At 38.6% G+C, this 20,878-nt stretch overlaps 1 protein-coding gene across 5 annotated transcripts; it reads right to left on the bottom strand.

The window, feature by feature from the left end:
• Positions 1-1,420: 1,420 nt before the first annotated feature.
• On the bottom strand, positions 1,421-20,202 carry il21r.1 (interleukin 21 receptor, tandem duplicate 1). 5 transcript variants are annotated; one of them, XM_084356725.1, is made up of 11 exons: positions 19,712-20,202; positions 18,171-18,307; positions 13,719-13,921; positions 13,242-13,360; positions 12,842-12,947; positions 11,268-11,455; positions 10,630-10,763; positions 10,320-10,509; positions 9,986-10,088; positions 7,770-7,863; positions 1,421-3,797 (listed from the first exon to the last, which is right to left on the bottom strand). In XM_084356725.1, the coding sequence occupies exons 4-11, from the start codon at positions 13,300-13,302 to the stop codon at positions 3,057-3,059; spliced, it is 1,617 nt and encodes a 538-aa protein (XP_084212851.1). In that variant the 5' UTR covers positions 13,303-13,360; positions 13,719-13,921; positions 18,171-18,307; positions 19,712-20,202; the 3' UTR covers positions 1,421-3,056. The 5 variants fall into 5 exon arrangements, with proteins under 5 accessions (XP_084212851.1, XP_084212852.1, XP_084212853.1 ...); XM_084356726.1 differs by having other exon boundaries at positions 13,719-13,918; XM_084356727.1 differs by having other exon boundaries at positions 13,719-13,897.
• Between the last annotated feature and the right edge of the window lie 676 nt (positions 20,203-20,878).

The following is a 20,878-nucleotide window of genomic DNA, read 5'->3' as shown; positions in this document are numbered from 1 at the left end:
GCCCAGGGCCAAAATCTGGCCTGCAGCCCTTTGCTGCATGTCACCCCCTCTCTTTCTCACCCCATTTCCTGTCACTCTTCACCTGCACAATCAAATAAAACCAAGAAAAGGCCCAAAAACATTTGAAAGAAATCAAAAAAAAAAGAAAAGTAAATTCATTTTTAGAGAGAAACCACGAAGTCCCATCCCATTTGACGACTTCAAACATTAAAACTGTGTTTGCTTGCGACTGGCCGTGTTTTGTGGCATCTTACATCTGCTCTCACAAAGGTCTCTCGCAAAAGAGATCTTTACCTCAATGACACTACCTGATTAAATATAAGGTTATAACGTATGATGCTTTGCATGTGGAATATGTCCTTGTGTTTTCTGCCATGTCAGTTTGTTTTATGAAAGGTTTTTTTGTTTTGTGAAATGTTGTTTTGTCAAATGTCATTGTGTTTTGACCCTGGAAACCACTGTTACTTAAGGTTACATACCATTGCAAAATACAAAGGCAGTGTTGTTCCATCAAAAACAACTATTTTTTTGTGCGTCATTGACCTCTGGACCACATTATGGTCAACATGCAGTTCTTAGAAACACAGAAAGTGGAAGTCACGTCTGAGTGCTAACCATTAAAAGGTCACCGCATTTGAGCATTATCCCTGATCCAGTGTATCTTTTCTTTTAAGCCCCTCTCCATTTAAGAAGCATTTTACTTACTATTACTCGACCTGAATGTGTGACTTTCACTGTACAGAATGCAGTTTGAAACCAATTGACGGTATTTTTTTGTATTTCGCTCCAAAATGTACAATATCATATGCTTTCACAGCCAAACTACATTGACACTTTTTCCTTTTTTTGCCCAATGTTTATGCCTTACCTTGCCTTGTCTGCTGTTGTTGCCTTACATGCTGATGAACCATCAGAAGGTTGTGGAAAGTGTAGACAGTAACAGGTGTGTGCACGGTAAGGAAACAGACTCTTACTTTAACAATCATCACTGTGAGACCATTGCTATCAGGGAAACTCTGGACCTGGAAAGTAAATATATGCCACATTTCCCCCTCCCACACCAGGAACCCTTTCAGAAGGAAAAATCCACCCTCAGACTCACTATTAGATATTATCAGTGATGTTTACCAGATGTGTGTCTTCCAACTCCTGATGCTCTAAAACTTCAAATATCACGATGTAAAGTCAGAATTACATTTTCCGACAACATGAACATGGACCCAGAACAACAAAATACATCAACAATACTAATTTAGTTAATGTTTACATATTTTTCCTACTAGGACAGTAAAATACTGCACTTTTGTATGTACTATAACTTTATAAAAGCAATTCTGTATAACAGAACAAATATTCTCCACAAACATCCTGTATATAACTCAAGGTGAAAGAACAAAATGAATGAGGCCAAGGCCGCAGTAGTAATCATTTACTTGTGTGTACAGATGATGAACATTTGCTCCAAGTTTGCACTTTTACTGACTTTGCACAAAAACAGGACATATGGTTGCAGTGGTTACTGACAAAATGCATGTGCAAGGAAAACAGACATTATCAGACATCTTGATAAGGCATCTTGCTTGCTGGTGCTGTAGTGCTGCAGCCAATGAAGCATGCATGACCATGACATTATGAAGCTATATGTACAGTGACAAAAAAGACAAAAACATCCTCCAGCAGTATAAATCAAAGCGATATGCAACATCTGATCACATGTTGTAGCCAAAAGTGTCCCCTTAGAAAATGGTAGACTTTATACTATTAATCATCAACTAATAAATTAATACATTTCAAAATAAAAAAGCTAAATTAGCAAACTAAATGATTAAAAGATCATTACATATGTGAAGTTTCATCACTTTCTGTCTTTAAAGATGTAATTTGTAAGAAATGGCGAGAATGGGAAGGGAGCCCAACTGCTCATTATCCACTCTGCTGTACGTGTCTTTGGTTGTAGCAACAAGCTGTTGTAAGATAGTAGCTCAGTTAGCGGTTAATGACCAGTTAGCTGACTGGAGTCTGGAGGACAGTACCCTCGGATGACGGGGGAGTCAGTGTGGTCAAATGGGCTCAGCAGCCTCCCAGTAAACATGGCTGGATACCAGACTGGGACTTAAGACAATGCAGTGGTGACTGTGGACTATGACTCTGGGGACAAGAAGGCACGGTAGGCGGGTAGGAGAATCATGAAGCAGCAGAGTAGTGAGAAAGAGCTGGGAGTCAGCAACAAGCGAAAACCGTCTTGTATAGCTGGAATGTTTTCACACCTTATTCAGTGAATTGAGGATTCATTTTGACCAAACCAGATTTGACTGTGGAAAGAAGAACCAAAACTGTTTTGATGAGTTTTTTCCATTTATGTTGAGTCTGAATGAAATGTGTCAGACGATGAGTTAACGCTGCAATTAAGCTCGTCTTAGTTTAGTAAAAGAAAGAAACATGAATTCAGACAGTGTCTGGTTGTAGTTTTCTGTTAAGTACGGTAAATCGGCATAAAAATGTTTCCTTTTGTGAGTTTATTTGTTTACTTATCAGACTACAGTGTAATCAGCCACCTCCCTGACACTACAGGGACTATAAGTGGTATTACAGGACAGGACGGGTCGGGGCTAACTGCAGTAAACATCTCTTCAAATAAATACATAGACGTCTTTGACATAGTGTCAATACTGCTGTGTCTTCACACTCTGTTGATAATGTTAGTTCACTTTTTGGTTCTTTTAAAGGTAAAATTCTGTCCATATCTTACAAATTGCCCCATTAGGCGATAAATATAAAAGTGATGGACTCCAGTCTTCATACACCACATGTCCCTCTCTCTCCAACCAAATCTACCGTGTCTTTGAACTGTCTTTTTAAAAGCAAATAACACAATAACAAACAATTTAAAATCAAAGAAATCTGACTATATACATAATACAAAGTGCACAAACTAAAACAAATACTTCCAGTTTACTTTAAGTTCAAGTGTTTGTTCTGGAAATATCAGGAAATCTTTTAAATAGTTTTTAACAGCACTACTAATTTCAATTGTCTCAGTAAATCAGCAAAGCTAATCACTGTATTTCGTGGAGTTCATTCTCTGCATTGCTGGAGTCTTCTTGAATAGTGCTACATACCATCCACTGCTTGACATAGTTAGAATTTGAGCTTTTGTGCTCAGGAAATGAATCAGAGTCTATCTGCTCTGTGCTGTTTGAGTCTGAGGCTCCTGGGCTGCTGCACTCTCCAAAACCACTGTCAATGGTGTCCAAGTCCACGTGAGGGTAGCCGTCCTCCGACGCCTCGTTTGAGACGAATGAGTCAAGTGATACCCTCTCTGGTTCATTAAGCTGGACATGTGGCTGAAAGTTCAGTTCATTAGATATTTGGTTTTCATGATGTGGTAATAGCCCCCTGGCCATCTGATGTTCCTCTAAGTCAAAGCCAGCTTGTCCTCTGTTGTCTCTAAATGAACCAAAGCTTTCTCCATCTTGGTAACTTCTGAGGGACCTCTGTGACGCGACTTCCTCCTCAAACTCTTCTTCTCCAGACAGGGTTACAGTATGGATGGAGATGTGTCCGGTGGAGTGACCGGTGCCCTGTGAACTGCCGCCGTCTGGGAAGAACAGCAACGAGTTGCTGTGAGGCTGCAGCACGTGGAGGAAATGACCACCTTGTCTTGTCTCGTTGTCATCCATGTAGCTTGGTTTCTCATTGTTCCATTGGAGGACGTCGGGCTGCTTCTCACTTCTCATCTGAACCTGTGAGCTGGTCCCCATGTAATCGTACTCGCTGAATACGGGCTTCACCCAATCCTGCAAAAGAGCAAATGGAAGACATTAATTTGGAGTACAGGACTAACAACACGGTGACACCGAATGTTTAAAGGAATAGCTGTTTCTTTCCCTTTCTTGCAGAGCGTTAGATCAGAGGAATTACCACTCTCAAGTGTGTACCGTGAAAATGCAAGTGAACATCAGTGATGGTGATTGCGGGCTGTGCAAATTGTGAGGTGCACGGAACTCAGGTTTATAGTCCACTCGAGGTGTCAACCACACACACGTCTTAGTGGTTGAGGCTGCAACTTGGGAACTCAAACTTCCCCATGAAGTTGAACTCCATGCAAAGCTGTGATGCAAATTTGCTTAGCCAACAAATGCAAATGTATTAATTTCTTCCTTTGCTCGTCAAAAGAATGGAATTGAACGGGAGGCAATATTTGCCACTAGAGCACGACCGATAATTGATTTTGAAACATAAATCTTTTGCAGTGATCCTGCAAATCTGGTCATCAAACATTTGTGACACAGATAAGGGTAACCTCTATTATATAAAAGGACAGCATTGCAATGGAACAGTAAACTTCACTGGGAGTTTAGTCATTTTTAATTCTATTCCACTTTTTTCTGCACTATAACCTTTAAAAAAAGGTTTACATACAAGCCGATACGATCGATAGGCCAATACCACCAATAATATTGGCCAACAATATATCGGTCAGACTGGCCATTTTTACTCTTCAGTAAGTGTTCATTTGTGAGCTGTAGAAGTGTTGGTAAGTTGATGTTTTTAGCCTGTGGACAGGCTAGCTTCCAGTCTTTAAGCTAAATTAAGCAGCGGTTGCCTGTAGCCTCATTTTTAGCTCACAGTCACACGAGTGGTAATTGTACTTTCCATCTAACTCTCATCAAGAAAGCAGATGAGTGTGTTGATTAAAAAAAAATCTATTTGCATATTTGAAAATAAAATGCATAAGGGCATTTTCACACAACTTATCAAAGGGAAGAAACTCTTTATCTACTTTGGTGTTCAGCACGCGTTTAACCACCAATACTACTTGATTGAACGTGTGGTTGGCACAAACCTACATGAAACTATTACTTGGGGCTTTCACGGTGTTCATCCGGATTCATCTGAACATTAAGCTGCTACTGTTACGGACCACATACATCTTATATTTAGCCCAGTACAGGCATAACATGGTGCTAAAGTACAGGGAAATCTTTCATGGTATCCCCGAGGGAAGGACATCGGTTTTCATTAATACCTGAGTGTCTGAACGTTTGTCTTGTGTATATTTTTTCTTCTAACTGCATGTTGAAAACATTGCCTTTTTAGGGATAAAACAAGAGCACTTTCTAGTCTAGCAGAGTCTGTAAATCAAATAAAACTGAGTGGATTAGCCTAACATGAACAGACTGCAGGGATTACCGCAAAAACATAATGAAAAAAAGCCCATTTTTATATATATTTATATAATACTTGAGTTTTACCAGGATATACTTTTAATGTATGACTCCCCACAAATCTACGTGGCTTTACATCAACACTTGCGTGTTACTGAAAGCCTCTGCAGCCAACTAATGCCTCCATTCAGCAAAGTGATGCCCAGATAAGCATGAATCAGTCTTTTCAAAGGCCACCACATCCTGATATACAGAGCTCATCAACATCACTCACAACGTCTCTGATCCGCTGAGAAAAAGCAAACAGTCTGCACCACAAGAGTGAGATAGTGCCGTCAAACTCGAACAATGATTTATAAAAGAGGTTCAGCCTGTTGCAGTGATCCTGCAGATGTGACGTACAAAAAATAAAATATAGCAGATTAAATCTCTCCGAAGCATGACAAGGACTACGCTTACAGAACTTCAGACCGCTCACAAAGCTCCATACAGTGAAGACGTGTTGTTTCACTCTCGCACTTAAACCTATAATTGCACTAGATTTAGGATGATGTGATCATTTGATTGATTTGATGAAATTGAGAGTGCAATATCCTCAAACTGTGCAGGAGAATATGAAACTAAATGTAAACTATGAGTGAACCTCTCTAATAAAAACAATACTCATTGTGATTTAGGATTGGTGGCAAATTTAAATTTAAAGTGCTCTGTGGATTATTTGAAAATATGTAGGACTAAACATTGGGGACCAAATCTTCAGAGATCGGAGTAGATTATAGATTATTGTCAACATATTTTACTGCTCCTACGTCCACTAATGAAGTCCTCAAACAGGCACATGCAGCTATCAGTGTCAATGTTTGTGTGGTTTTAAGCTCGTAAACAAGTTTGCTTTGCCTGACAGCATTTTGCTTGTAATCTAATTATATCTTAAAAAGGTCCTCATTTAGGGCAGATTAGCACATTTAGTATAGTGAAGAGAATTTAAACAAATTAGTGCTAAATAAAGCACTTTTCTATGTTGTTATCTGTCTTAGTTTCCATTCTGAAAGTATGTCCTCTTTGTCATTTGCTGCAGCAGCGCACTCTGCTGACCAACGTTTGTAACTCCACGCTGAGCTCAACCTCACGGGCTGGTTGAGGTTAAATTATTCCATTCAGAGGTAATTGTGTCCAGGAGCAATTATGACAAGATGAACTATCACAATGTTTTTGACAGAACACTGCAATACAGATGATGTGATGATATTGTAAGGAATGGAGGAATGGTTTTAACAGATACAGTATCAAAATACAAAACAAAACTCTACGGGGAATCATAAGTAACAGTGACATACTGATGAACCAGGTGACACCAGAGCCATTTATCATTTGTTTCACTCAGCTAAAACGGCTTCGCCTGTCAGGCCTTTTTAGGTTTGTGCTTTTATTTTAGGCATCTACAGTCGTTCTCTACGTTTTCGTGTTGCAACTTCCCAGAAAAACTGGTTGATATTCACCCCTCCCAGCACTCAGGCTTTTACCTCACAAGGGGTTTTTTGAATCCAATCAGAACTCATTCGCACGCACACTTCGAAATTCACAAACACGCTCAATAAAATCTATTTTAAGGCAAATTATATAACCAGTACAGGCAATGTAATGTAAAAACTATTCCCCAGCCTAAAATATGTTATTTTTATTTTATTCTACACATCCATCTGTCCTTAGAAGAAATAAACTGGCCTCAGCAGGCACGCCCACCCTGTCTCTGTATCAACACTGCTGGAGTTTTTGCAACCACAGTGCGCGTCTAAGAGCGTTAACTGTATAGACACCACAGCCTTACATAAGTCCTGGTAGCTTGTTAAAGGCGATGTTTCTAAATGTATTTATTTGTATTTTTTTAGCAACTAGACCTGTTTTATCATCAAAAAGACATGGAAACCTCACTTCCTACAATATGGGACCAGGAAAACCTTTTTCATAGTGATCTGGGTTTCAACTATTTGACAGCTGCTTCTTTACTGGACACTGATCATTTTAACCATCGTTTCTAATTTTAGCATTAATGTATTCTGTACATATTTGAAGGTATTTTCATAGTTTTGGTTTCTTTTGTCATGTAAGAAGGAGTATATGTAAGTCAGTTCTGTCAAAAGACAGAAAGAATAATTTACATGAGGGGAAAAATATACAAAGGTGATGGAAAAGATAATAATAGAAACATCCGTAAGAAAATAAAGACATGTAAACCACACTATTTTCACTTTGTGCACCTATCAAGTGAAAAACAGGTTGTTTTTAGCCTCACACAATGACACATCAAAGATCTGAAATCAATGTAGCAGGGGTATTTTCCACTGGGGTGGAACAGGTTGGGCTGTCATACACAAGTATCTACCCACAGTATGTCAGACAGATGAAAAACGAAAAGCCTCTTGAAGCCCCTGCACACTGAGTCATTCACGTCATGGGGACCTTAAATGTGAAGTCAAAGGGAAAGTCCCATTGAGCAGGGTCCAGATGTGCCGAAAGTCCCCTCTTGGGCAACACCTGCTGGGCCAATTTGGAAATTACACACAAAGCCTACTGAACTGTGAGAGTTTTGCTTTCTCTTACCTTGAAGTTCCCTCCATAGTTGTTGTAGAGGGGCGTGAAAAACCTATCTGGCTTGGGGATGAATGTAATCACTTGGAATTTATTCCAGAAATACCTGAAACAGATATAAAGTTGTATTATTAAAAGAGAGAACAGAACAGAAACTATTAAATAACTGAAATAAATTAATTATACAGAGCAAAGCTGAGTCAAAGCCACACTTTTGTGCAAGTCTAAAGATGATTCTTAACAATTTTTTGACAAGCATTGAATGTGGGACGAAAAAACATCGTCACAATGAAGTTCAGGGGTGGTGCAGAGACGCCCTGGCCTTCAAGTCACATCATGATTTAATAGTTTTTTCAGCGCAATTTACAATTGTGGTGCAAAAATGATCAACCGCCATAACAGTGAATCATATTGTAATATCTGTCAAAAATAATTGCAATGCTATTTTTTTTCACTTATAACTTATATCATGAGCGCTTAGAAAATAATTAAGCCAAAAAATGTCCACATATGTCATACCCCCATGGTAATTATGTGCTGATGTGCAGTGTTTATGTTAACCCATTTTGTTCCACAGGCATTGCTCTTAGCTCGGCAGAAACACACTCACTTGCCAGTTTATTCGCTACATCTAGCTAAAACTAATGCAGCTTAAAACGATATTGATGTGAAATTGAAAGGAGCCACTCTGAGACCATTTTTATAAGGAAACTAAAAATAATGATGAAATCATCTTCTCCGCTCTGCTGCAGAGCACCTCTGGTAAACGAAAAGATACACAAAGGATCCTTTGTACCATATTACAACCAAACTGCACTATAATATCCTTGTGTCAGGAGATTTCAGTGAAATACGTTCATATTTATCGCTGTATTCCTGATGATTTGTGAAGCATGTCACGTTTTTGTTTTTATTGGTGAGGCAAAGAAAAATGTCCTGGGCCGGTTGGACAATTATTCTATTGTATTCAAGAGCAAGAGAAAATTAAAATGAAAAGCTTTTGTTGAGGCTGTTTCACAGAGGAGGCTGCAGTTTTCTGGTGCTGTTGATTTGAGACACGTTTCTAATATTTTGTCTCCGGCTACTGATATAAAAGCAGCAGTGTTGTCACCATACTGACACCAACTTCGATACAATACCGTGAAAATTATTGATATTCGGAACCACCACTGGAAAAAGTTGATGCAACATTGAGGGCATAAGATTTCTAAATTTAGCCATAACGTGACAACAAGATACAACTTCTCTTTTCTTTGCTTCTAGCAGAGAACAGCAGAAAGACGTTATAACCACTAAATATAATGCTGCAGAAAATGAGCACTGAACCTGTTTAAAGCATTTAGAATCTATATGTATCACTTTATCGATATATTTGACAGCCCTCAAAAGCAGTGGACAAAAAATACAACCAAACCACAAACTGCAGCCTCCAAAACGACCATGAGGTTGAATCGACACCTTGCTAAAACACAAACTGAACATTATAGCCAACATGAAGGTAGGATTAGTTGTATCTCAGTCTACCTCACAAACTGAAAGCTGAGTGAATATCACAGATGTCTGCGAAGCAAACTGAATATTGTCTGAGCACAAAAGTTCCTCTACGACTTTGAGCTCGTATTTGTTTCATGTAACTGTGTGCACGTTATCAGTGAGGTGTTCTCGGTTCTCTGACACTGATGCTCTGCATGACTTCCTATGTCTGCTAGCCTTTTCAGTGCATTGTATTTCTGCACGTACAGCACAGCAGTGGTTTCTCTATATGTGGGAGGTGATGCCAGGAAAGTGTAGATTGAAGCAATGAGAAGCTTTACTAATCATTTACAGGAAGACAAGTGTTGCTGACCTTAAGATTTAAGTAGCTTTCATTTTGCTGAGCCATTTTTCTGGGCAATGGATGCCGATTCAGCTATGTGTGCAATCAAAAGGAAATGTAGCCTTTGACACCATTTCCGCATTTTATTTCTAGGATTAGAATAGTTGGCTCCGTCAAAATATATTCATTTCTAAACGTTCCTTTAAAAGCTAGTAGCAATCGTTTAACATCGAGGACTGCCGATTTGAAAATAGATGAATAAGACTGTGGCAAGTGGCAAACTCCACTGTAGTTTTGCAATATGGAAGTTGAGCATTACGAATCGCACATGCACGTGCTTTAAAAAAGAAATGGGCTGACATTCTCATACTTGTCAGAAAAAGAAAGTAACTCCAGCGTTTATAGTACTTACCTTCTTTTAAAGCACATTAGTAGCAACAGGAGACCAAGGCCAAAAATGATGGCTGGGGTGATGGATAACCATAAATAATTAATTCCTGTGAAGGAGAAATCAACTGGAAAAAAAGAATAATTAACAAAGGTTATATAATAAACAAACTTTGCAAACCTGTTTCTGAAAAGTTTGTACGGTGGAGCAGTGCAAAGGCACACACACGTATGATGGTCTGAAGCATAAAAACCTTAACAAAAATAACATCTGTGACTGGCCTCAACAGTCTGATTTAGCACCAGACAAAGGTTGATTATATCCTGGTTCCAGGATCGAAGGCACAATGCTCTCTTACTTTCAGTCTCTGCAGAAGCATCTGCAGTCGTCCAGTTCGCAGTGGAGCTCCACTCGCTCCATGGACCCTCATAGAGAATGCCAGGACAGTATCTGGTCTGGACGTCCACAGTATAGCTGAAATGTGGCTGCAGCTTCTCGTGTTCTAACAGAACGTGCTTTTCTTTTGCAAAAAGGAAATAAAGTTGATCCTGTGAGAATGAAACAAAAACACAGCACAGCTTTGCATGAGGGTCATTATCAAAAACAAATGACGGTAAAACACTGCAACGGACTCTTAAGTCCACTTTCATTATCATTATCATTATTACCTTTGACAAGTCTTTGCTTTCTCTTATGCGCACTGTGTACTGGAGACAATCGTCCATATTGTCGTGGACCCAGGAGAAGTTGTAGAGCCCCTCTGTGTTTGTAACTTTAACATCAATAGGAGGCGGCAGTTTCACTGTGAAAGTACAGTCCCAAGAGAACAAGGGGAAAATTATGAAGTTTAAAACGTGTGCATGCCAATAATACTCCACACCACAAGTGGCAGTTGAACATCAATTTTAGCTTTTGTTTTAATCTGGAGGGTAAAGCAGGTGGGTGGGCGTTTGCTGGCAAACAACAATTTGGGTAAGTTGGGAAAGTTGCCAGTATTATTCTTGTCATTGCAACGTTTTCTGAACTCCTAAACAAAACAGAAAATCGTTTGCTGTTTTCAATAAGAGGGAAAAGGTTTGGAGTGTTTCACATCATCTAAAATGTGTAAAAAGAAAAGCTCACACTGATTGGATTCTTAGAAATTCACATTCAACTTCTTATCAACAACTTTAACACACGTATTTTAATGTCAAAAGGGAAGTAATTGCTGTGACCTCTTTCCATTTCTGTGTTATCCTCTTATTTGTTTAACAGAAATGACGAACAGTGAAATGTCAAATCGAGTATTATTATCAGTTTAACTTACCCACATCACTCAGGGCCCATGAGGATGACTCAACAGCGTTCATTATTACTGAATCACCATGTTGAATGACTGTTGAGATACAATTTGTTCCAATGGATACAACGTCATCGAACATATCCGGATGCATTACACACCAGGATTGAGGTGGTTGGACTTCACAGGAGCCATTAACCTCAAGATCTTCACCACTATAACAGATAAACAGTGTGTTATAATCAGTGACGCCACGTGACATCAGTCAACATCTCATCTCAGCGATTCTTCTAGAGCAGAACAGATGCAGTGCAGGTTTAATAGCTCACGGTGATGCTTCATGCTGGTGTGTTTCAGTATCTGGCTGCTAAAAGTTCTTTACTAAAGCCTGAACAACACATCAGAAGACTACAAGTTTTTTTTTCATTATTGAATGATCTTGTGATTATTTTCTCGATTATCTAAAACGTTATGATTATTTATTATTTAACGTGATTGCTAAATCAATTCACAGTCCAAAATCCAAACACGTGAATTTTTGTTGTTGCTGCCATTTTTGCTTAGTTTAGAGGTTTTCAAAGCCTCAGACAGTGGGCCTCCCCTCAGAAAAAGCTTTAAAAAGGCACCCCCTCACCCCCCTTAGTTTACTTGTTTGGGTTAGCTCAATTCCTGGATGATCATGAGGTATGCTATTTGATCTTGTAGACACTCAACAATCGAGCCATGACAGCCAAATATTGCTGTTTGACATAACTTCAGACTATAGAAATACATTAAAAGGTCTGTCCTAAAGCATTTATTAGTTTCGGACTCTTTGAAAGTGGAAAAATTGCCCAGATCACACACCTTCACGCTTTTTTACATGATCGCCTTTGATTATTAATGTAATAATTAATGTAATATTTTCTTGCTTCCATTCAAACAGCCTCCCCTTTGAAGCCCCTCTGTGACGGCCCGCCCCTCACTTTGAAAACCTCTGTTTGAGTCTTTACGGTCGTTTAGAAACAGTGTAGTCATTACATAGTTTGTCCACCAGGGACTACTTGTGGCTTTCTTTTTCCCCAACTGTAAAATGTCCCTCTTGATACGTATCTGACTGAGGAATCCTTTGACGAATGTAAAATTTTTAATGTAAAAAGTGTTAAAATTCCTTTTTTTAAAATCTTTAAATCATATATATTGGTTTCATAATTGCATAACCAGTTGGGCTGTATGTCTTACATCATTGACAATTAAACATGACATAAACTGCATGTTATGACTCAGTGAAGGGTGTTAATAATCTAAATATTATGATGGAAATTTTCAGCAATGCTCTGAGGAAAGTGCAATTCAGTGCACTGTGTCAAAAGTCTAATCAGCACCCTACAGAATTTCCATTAGATCAAAACAACTCTTCAGAAGCGTACCCGAAAGTGACTGACGGCCTACGATCTACCAAAATGTTGGTAATATTACAATTGCAAGGAGCACAATATTCAACAATGACCCAACTTGGTGATCCTTATCATAATTATTTATATAATTCAGACAAGGAAATCAACAGCTAGCTCCTAGACTATGACTGGAATTAAAAGCTTGTGGTGTGAGACAACTTGTACCTGCACTTGACGTTGATGAGGACAGATGTCGGCAGAGGGCCTGTGCAGGAACAGTTCAGTGAAGTTTCGTAGTTGGTCGAGCAGGTGACATTGCAAAAAGACGTGACTGCAGCAGAAAAAAGAAAAGTGCAGTCCGTCTTACAAGGTTGTATCTAAATTCAACACGAATGTCTAACTCAGCAAATTATTTATTTGACAAGGAAATTTCACTGAAGTTAAAAACTCAATTTCAAGGAAAAGTTGGCCATCAAGACAAACACACACTAATTTTAGTATTTTAGTAAAATACTAAGCTCATCGTGAATTGATAACATTACGTGGGGACACACTTTGTCATATCATTCGTCATTCAGTTCATATCAATACAAGAACAGGATACCGATTAGATAAGCCAACTCACCACCATGAGTGAACAAAGCGAGGTCCCACAGCAACAATAAGAACACAGGTGGAAGAGCCATGGGGACAACCCACTGTTATCAGCCGCTGGTTAGACAGGAGGGGGCCCAGCAGCTGAAACTAAGTATAGACATACTGGTTATTGATTTGTTTTGTAAATAAATAAAATGATTAAACACTAAAAGAAAAAAAAAAAGATTCAGCTTTCACGGTGGGATTTGCTGCTCAACTGGGACAAAGGTTAGTTATAAAATCGTCAAAGCCTCAAAAATCCATCTACAATCTCACATGCGGTAAACGCCATTCACATTAACGTCAACATTAAACACATTTATTAACAAGCAATAACGTTTACTCGGCAGAATTAAATGGTAATTAAATTCAACAACTTATCTCTCACACCATCTTGACCAGAACATTTTCAATCAACATTTCCTGTTCTTATTTCTAATAAAGATGAAAGCATCAACCATCTTACCTTTTTTCAAATGTCAAATTCTGCCACTTGAGTCAACAAGCTTACAGAGTCAACGATGCACTGACGCCTTTGTGAGAACGTCTGGTGGAACATGCTCTGGTTCGTCACAGTGAAGGCGTCATCATCAGTGGCGTGACTAAGGATGTGGTTTCAGCCCCTGCGCTGCGTCTAAGAGGTACCTTCCCACAACATCCACACTGCTGCTATGAATATGCAAAAGTTAACCATAAAAAAAAGAAATGGCAACAGGAAACTGAAATTATCCTCTACAAAATAATTTTGTCACTATTTTTGTGACACCCAAGCAAGGGAAAAAAAAATAGGATGTTTGTAGGTAAGTTCTTAAGTAGTTTCAGATTAGGACGGAAATACACAGACTTATCATGAACTGTAAACAACCACTTCTTTCCAAAACAATTTGTGTTTTTACTTTCAGAAATATATATATATATATATATATATATATATATATATATATATATATATTGTTACAAAGCACCTCCTCGCTCATGCCATTTTGAACATTTACTCAAAACACGACCAATACATGTCTCAGTACTGAAATGAGTCAAAACACTGACACCCGAGATGCTTTTTGATTGCTTTCACAAGACCCTAATCATACTCCTACATGTCTACAATAACAGTTTATTAGGGGTTTTCGGTAGTTCCCAGTATGTGTCTTGTATGAAGCTAAATGAGTCAGAATCCAGCTGTAGAGCCCCTCAGAGCTTACTTTTAATAACTACATTAGCTCTAAATATATTTGACGCAGAGCCTTTTCAGCTACATGTACACATTCTCCTGCAGGAGTTAAAGCATTAAACATGATCCATGTCTACTAGTGTGAAATCGGAACTATATTAAAGTGCAACAACAGCTTTTGTTTTGTACGACTGGTGGGCTTTTGTGATATTTAAATCACCAAGTAGGTGTGCAGACGTGTCTCATCTGATGTCATTAAACAGACGTTAGTCAAAGCAAAATGTCAGTGTATCACGCAAAAACCACACAAAGCTGAACACCTGCAGTGCGTCGGATCGTATTAGTGGTATGTGACCAAAGCTGAAGCTGAACCATAAATAATATCTTTGTGAAGCTGTTCCTGTGTTCTGACTCCCCTTCAGATATTTGCAGACGCTTAAAGCCACCAAACAAAATTTGACTCGCTAATCTTTCCCCTGTTGACACTAGTTACAGTTGACTTTATACAAAAGTAGTAGAGGTCGAGATTAGGGATGCACAATATATCTTGGACAGATAAATTATCGGCCCGATAATGAAAAATGCATATAATCTGTTATCGGCAGAAAAAGAAATTATAGCCGATAAATCTAGCTGATAATACAAAGCCAAATTGCTTGACTTGCTGACTTAACAAGTGCAGCATCTACACACAGTAGGTGGTGGTATGCAAGTTGTTTTGTGAGCATCCAATAAAAACAGAGAAGAAGAACAACAAACACGCTGTTGTCGCGCTCATAACGCCGAACCGATGCACCTGTGGAGAGCCACGCAGTGCAGACGTCAGCCTGCACACGCGTCATCACTGTTTATTTTTACAAAAAGAACACAACAACGAGGGAAGAAGTCTTATTACAGCTGGAATATCAAATAAAACATCTTTGCTCACTGAATCTTAGCTTTTCTTACACTCAGGTGTGAATGTATGACAGGTTAGCAATTTATTTTTAAAATCTAAAAATGTTAGTTTCTATTATCGGTTATTTTATTGGCATCGGCCATGAGAGTCAGGTAATTATTGGTTATCATATTGGCTGAAAAAACAAATCAATTTCGTGCATCCCTAGTCGAGATATGCCAAAAGTGAGTTTGGTGTGTGTCACACCTTTCATTTTTGGTTTCAGAGGGGAGTCAGATTTTGGTTGATGCAAAAAGCGACACAAAAAAATTCAGGATTTTGGTTCGTGTCACACTTTAAACTGTTTAATATTAATAAAGCCTAAGAGAGACTTAAAATGTGTTTATTCAAAGTTGCAAAATGAAACTACGTGAATCAAAAACCCCCATAAGCCACCTCACTGCCCATTTACTATCACTTTTTATTCGATATGCAGTAAACCAAATACAATATAACTGTTTCCAGTAAACACGTTTTAGCTGAATGCAAAGCGGAGTGTGATTCTGCGGGGGAGTGGAAAAATTACGTGCCACCCGAAGTCTTTGTGTTGAAGAGCGGCGGTTAAATGTCTGAAGTAATTTTATGCAATGCAATGGGGAGATCGTCTGAGGACAGGGCAGAAAACCACTTTCGGAAAGAAAAGTTAGATTGCACCTTTAGGTGTTGAAGTTAAACTGCCTTCTCTCTGATGCAACATACTTGAAACATAAACTTCACAAGAGTTAGTGAGTCAAGTTCAACCAACGATGACTTATTCCAAGCATAGATCAAATCACTGATCTTAGTTTTCATTCTTTTAAAACTACACACAATTAACTGATACATTTCTCACGAATAAACTCAAACGCCACGCCTGTCAATCCCCTCCAATACAGGCTGCCACTAATTTACAGCAACCCAAAAAAACTTGAAACTTGCAAGAAGCACTTTTCATGGTGCACTGCTCTGGGGACAAGTCGTTTTTCATTTTTAGTTAACAATGCTATTAAAAAAGTGACGCGGACAAAATCAGACACCAAAAAAGTGGAAGTGTAAATGACACCTATTAAAACATCTACCATTGGTCTTGAGCAAGGCACTGGCCTTTCAACTGGGCTCGGTCTCAGGGTGCTGCACTACGGAGCTGCAGCAGTTAGTTATTCTTTCACTGCCCTAATACTTTTTTATCTGTTCTTAACTCGTCTGATGTGATGTTGTCTTCTTATTGTCCTTTATTGATTTTATTATTTAATTATCTCCATCTTTGAATAACTTTTCCACTCGCTTTATTGTTCTGTGATCTTGCCTGATTTATGGCTTTTATTCTTTTACTTGTCATGACTCATATTGTCTTGTTGTGTTTTACATATTCTGTTCTGCCTTCTCGTTTTATCTTCCTTGTGTTTGGCTTGACTGTTCAGTGTTTATTCTGTAATATTGTCTTTCCAAGTGTCCTGCTTTTTCTTGTTTGTCAAAGCACTTTGTCAACTCTGCTATATAAATAAAGTTTATTATTAGTCAATTAATCAATTATTTGATCAACAGAAACCTAATTAGGTGTTTTTCACCATTTCAACAATCAATTAATCAAGTTGCAGCCTAGTTGTACTGTAGCTGCGAGTTAGGATGGGTTAAATGCAGAGGATGAATTACTTAATGTTGTGCTGTAGTTCCTTGTAATGTGCTGCTGTGTCTGTTGTTGCTCTCTCATTTTACTGCAACTCAGGTGCAGGTTAGAGCCTAAAGTCATGTCCAGTGCCCTCAGAAGCTTGATGCCCAAGATGTTCCTAAAGCTTACAGCCACTGGGCTAAATGCAGCTGCACTGTCTTGTACATTTTACTGCCAGTAGAGGTCACTGTAGATGAACTTTAACTGGAACCTGCTGCAGGCCACAGTTCATCTCAGTTGCTGATTGAATGATTTCGCCCACGTACATTAGCAAGCGTGGTTTGCACCACATTTAACAGAAGTGCATATTTCACCTGAAGGTCCTCTGATCATAATACTCTCAGTTTTGTTCCCAAAGAGGAGAAATCAGTTTCTAATGCGTTGGCTCATTCTCTGTATGAGGACTGCAATTGTGCAAAACATTTGGCCATAATCTGGAGGAAGGGACACACTTGGATGGTTTGTAAAAAATAGAGGTGTGAAGAGGCAAAAATGCAGCTGTGATATCGGGGCAATGAGGTGGGAAACGGAAGCCGTAGTCTTCCAGTGTTGTAACGTGTCATATTGGACAATGCGACTTCAGTTTTTAATCAGTCTGCAGCAGCAGTACAGGAGCCCAATGTAAAGAGTCTCTCTCGGGTGTGATGTGGATGACCAACATATGAAAAAGTAAACAGGCTGCCTGAAATATTTTTTGTTTTGTTTTGTTTATTTCCACTAATATGAACAGATATGAAGAACTTATTCTGTGGTGAAAAAGTAGCCTGTTTATATCTTTGCTGTCTTGAGAAAGAAAGGTTCTGTTGCAACATTTTCTCTTTTAGACTAGACTAGAATTTTGTATATGCGTATGGAGACCTTTCAGAGCATGTTTTCGCTTGGGCATTTCTGTTGCTCATGCCATTTAGACCAGGTTATTGTCTCCACGAGAGAGCTTATTAAGTCATCTCTCACATTACATGTAAACCCAGTGGTTCCCATTGATTTCCTAGGCTGTGGCTCTGTTTTTCAATGACTGAAATGTTAAAAACTTTTAAAATGAGATTTTTTTCTTTGATCTCTTTGGAAAAAGCACAATAAAATCTATATTAAAGCACAATGATAATAGGTGATGACAGACACACTGTTAGCTACAAATCAGATTGAGATTGAGATAATGTACCTTTGTTTGCCTCAGTAGCTCTGGCATATCAACCCATGCTGTTCACCTGAGAATAGGATGCTGCTGAAGTAGGCCATGAATTGCAGAGGTTGCAGAATTGCCATCTTTGCACTCTGCAGAGGCTGATGAAGGCGTTGCTGTTTCAAAACACACACAGGGAAAGATGTTTCTGAACAAAGAGAGAACCGTGTCCTTGTGCAAGGAGGAAGTAGTTTCAAACAGATATTTTAGGCTAACAGATTTTCTGGAGAAACTAGAAGTCAAACCACAAATGATTCAATGTCTGGGATGGAGGTGAGGATATTATTCATTTTAAGGGTGTAAAAACAAGAAATGAAACTGTAAACATGCTCCAAAAATATGATAACAATATAACAATGACAAATTATAGGCACGTGACAAGTTTTAACTCTGAAATTTTACCACGAGTTAAAGGTGACTGTACTTTTGCCATCTAGACTTTGGACCAACCTACCATAGATAAGACTCTAAAAGTTAGTGACTTCTTTGAAATCACCTCTTATAGACTTGTTTGTCATGTTATAGGCTGTCAGGATATCAGATTTTCATTGCATGATTAACGTGGTGTAACAAATTCAAGATAGCAACATTATCTTGAGTCAAATTCATTGTGTTTTGTCTCTATTGTGGCAAATGAATTACACTTAAAGTACAAGTGTGGGGAGGTGGAGAGAGTCAGTAGCCATAACTGTACAAACACAACAACTACACTTCATGATTTTTTCCATTTTATGACGGGTGGCAACCAGAGTTACAGGGGCACTGTGTTGTTTTGGAGAAGAAATTCAAAGTCAAAATTTCAATATTTACAAAATTAATGAAGTAATAATACAAACTCTGAATTTTTTATTTTTCCTATAGCTGTTCTCAGTGGAAAATAAGGTCCCAGAGCACTGTTTGAAGCTAGAAAGGTGGCAGGGTCCGCCACATATAAACAAAGTAAAACAGTATGAAACTGTGTTGTCCTTTAATGTCAGTTTGTTTTTTGCAGTCATGAAAACAAAGACAGTTCATTTATTTAATTTGGCATTAAAAAAAAATCACTCACTGAAGATCTTTCTCTACTGATCCCAAAAACTACATAGTGCACATTTAAGGTGTTTTACCACCATCTGCTATAAGAAGGAAAGAAAGGGACAGACATTTTTTAAGAGGCGATGGATTAATTACACAATACTATCATTTGTAAATATCGACATCGATATGCTGGTACAGGAAACAATATACCAGGGGTGTTGCCCCCTGGTATATTGTTTCCTGTTTTTGCTTTGTCAGTCAAAGCAGTCTGCAAACTTTGTTTTTAAAGGCTCTGTGAATAAAGTTATTATTATTATTATTATTATTATTATTATTATTATTACTGGTCTTCAAAATAGCTAAATGATGTTGAAGCATTATGACTGCTGCACACACACACACACACACACACACACACAGAAAGAGAGAGAGAGAGCGACCTAATTTTAGTACCTTAACGGGAATACACAGTAGAAACACAATCATATCCAAGTGTTACTCACTGGGGAACTCCATTGTGTCTCGCTGGTTTCGTTTTCACATCGTGATCTCTCTCCTAACTCTGCTGTACGTTGTAAAAACCATCAGTTCCTTTCCATTTTCCATTTAAAAGCCACTTGTCCCTCTCGTACACCACCAGGTGACACTCGCCCATCCTCACCTCACCTACAGAGTCCTCTTTAGTTGTCACTTCCATGCTCACAACACTTAAATCGAGCAGTTTCGACTTTAACGACATGGAGTGATTATCCATATCCAGTCAATTCATTATCGACGGATAACGGTTGATGAGCTAACAGCTAACAGGTAGTTAACTGTCTAATAACTGCTAGCTAGCTAGCTAACTGTTAGTGTCAGAAAATGATGTTTTCACTGGGAGAAAATTAGTTACGTTTACATTTTTGACTACTTTCCTTCATAAACAAGACACCAATTAAAAGTGAAAGTAAGACAAAAGACTCAGCTGCTGCAAACAAAGTTCAACGACGACTTCTTCATGTGAGTTTCAGCCGTATTTCAGCTTACAGACGCGGTAGACCCACAGCGCCACCATGTGGTGCAATGATGGTAGTGCAGCCTACTCTCAGGCTTGTCAGGCTGAGGTGGGAAATAACCACTTAACCATATTACATGCATACTCACACATAAAACTACACACACATATTGTATTACATGCAAGCACATTCCTGTCAAATGTGCTTAAATGGCCTCATATTGATCAAGGCCTGGCGACAGGCCCTGGCAGATGTTTTATTTGTCCCCACTTCTAGTTTAAGCACATGCACAGAGTCAAGTATTGTTTAAATACCTTGTTCGTGCAAAAACTCTCCCAGAACTCCTAATAGGGAGTGAGTTAAAAGGTGGAGGCCCCTTTGTTTTCTCAATCTTATGAGGTAAATTGACAGGTGCCTAAAGAGGGAGAAAAGACCCCGTTGGTGGAAAACACCAAAAAAAGTGTGTAAATAAACCTGCATTTTGTTCTCTAGTTCTAAACTCTGCAGACTGTGGTGCTCATTGTTTGTTAATTAAATGAATTAAAGACAAGACTTCTCTCGAAGATGTACTTAAGTAACAAAAGTAAAAGTAAATTGTTGCCCACGTATTTTTACATGAGGCCTAAATCATGCCACGGTCCACGACTACCTGAGTCCATATTCAGCATTTTTCAT

The sequence above is a fragment of the Pagrus pagrus genome (assembly GCF_965226575.1).
Source record: "Pagrus pagrus genome assembly, chromosome: 7".
Classification (NCBI taxonomy): domain Eukaryota; kingdom Metazoa; phylum Chordata; class Actinopteri; order Spariformes; family Sparidae; genus Pagrus; species Pagrus pagrus.
Note: the sequence above shows the minus strand (reverse complement) of the source record. Positions and strands in the feature narration are given on the sequence as shown.

Excerpts from the sequence above, each read along its gene's own strand:
- il21r.1 (XM_084356725.1), bottom strand. The coding sequence starts at position 13,302 with ATGGCTCTTCCACCTGTGTTCTTATTGTTGCTGTGGGACCTCGCTTTG. Across the intron at positions 10,764-11,267 it reads ATGGGCCCTGAGTGATGTGG|TGAAACTGCCGCCTCCTATT; the intron begins GTAAGTTAAACT and ends GTACTTTCACAG. Across the intron at positions 10,089-10,319 it reads TGCTTCTGCAGAGACTGAAA|TTGATTTCTCCTTCACAGGA; the intron begins GTAAGAGAGCAT and ends CTTTTTTTCCAG.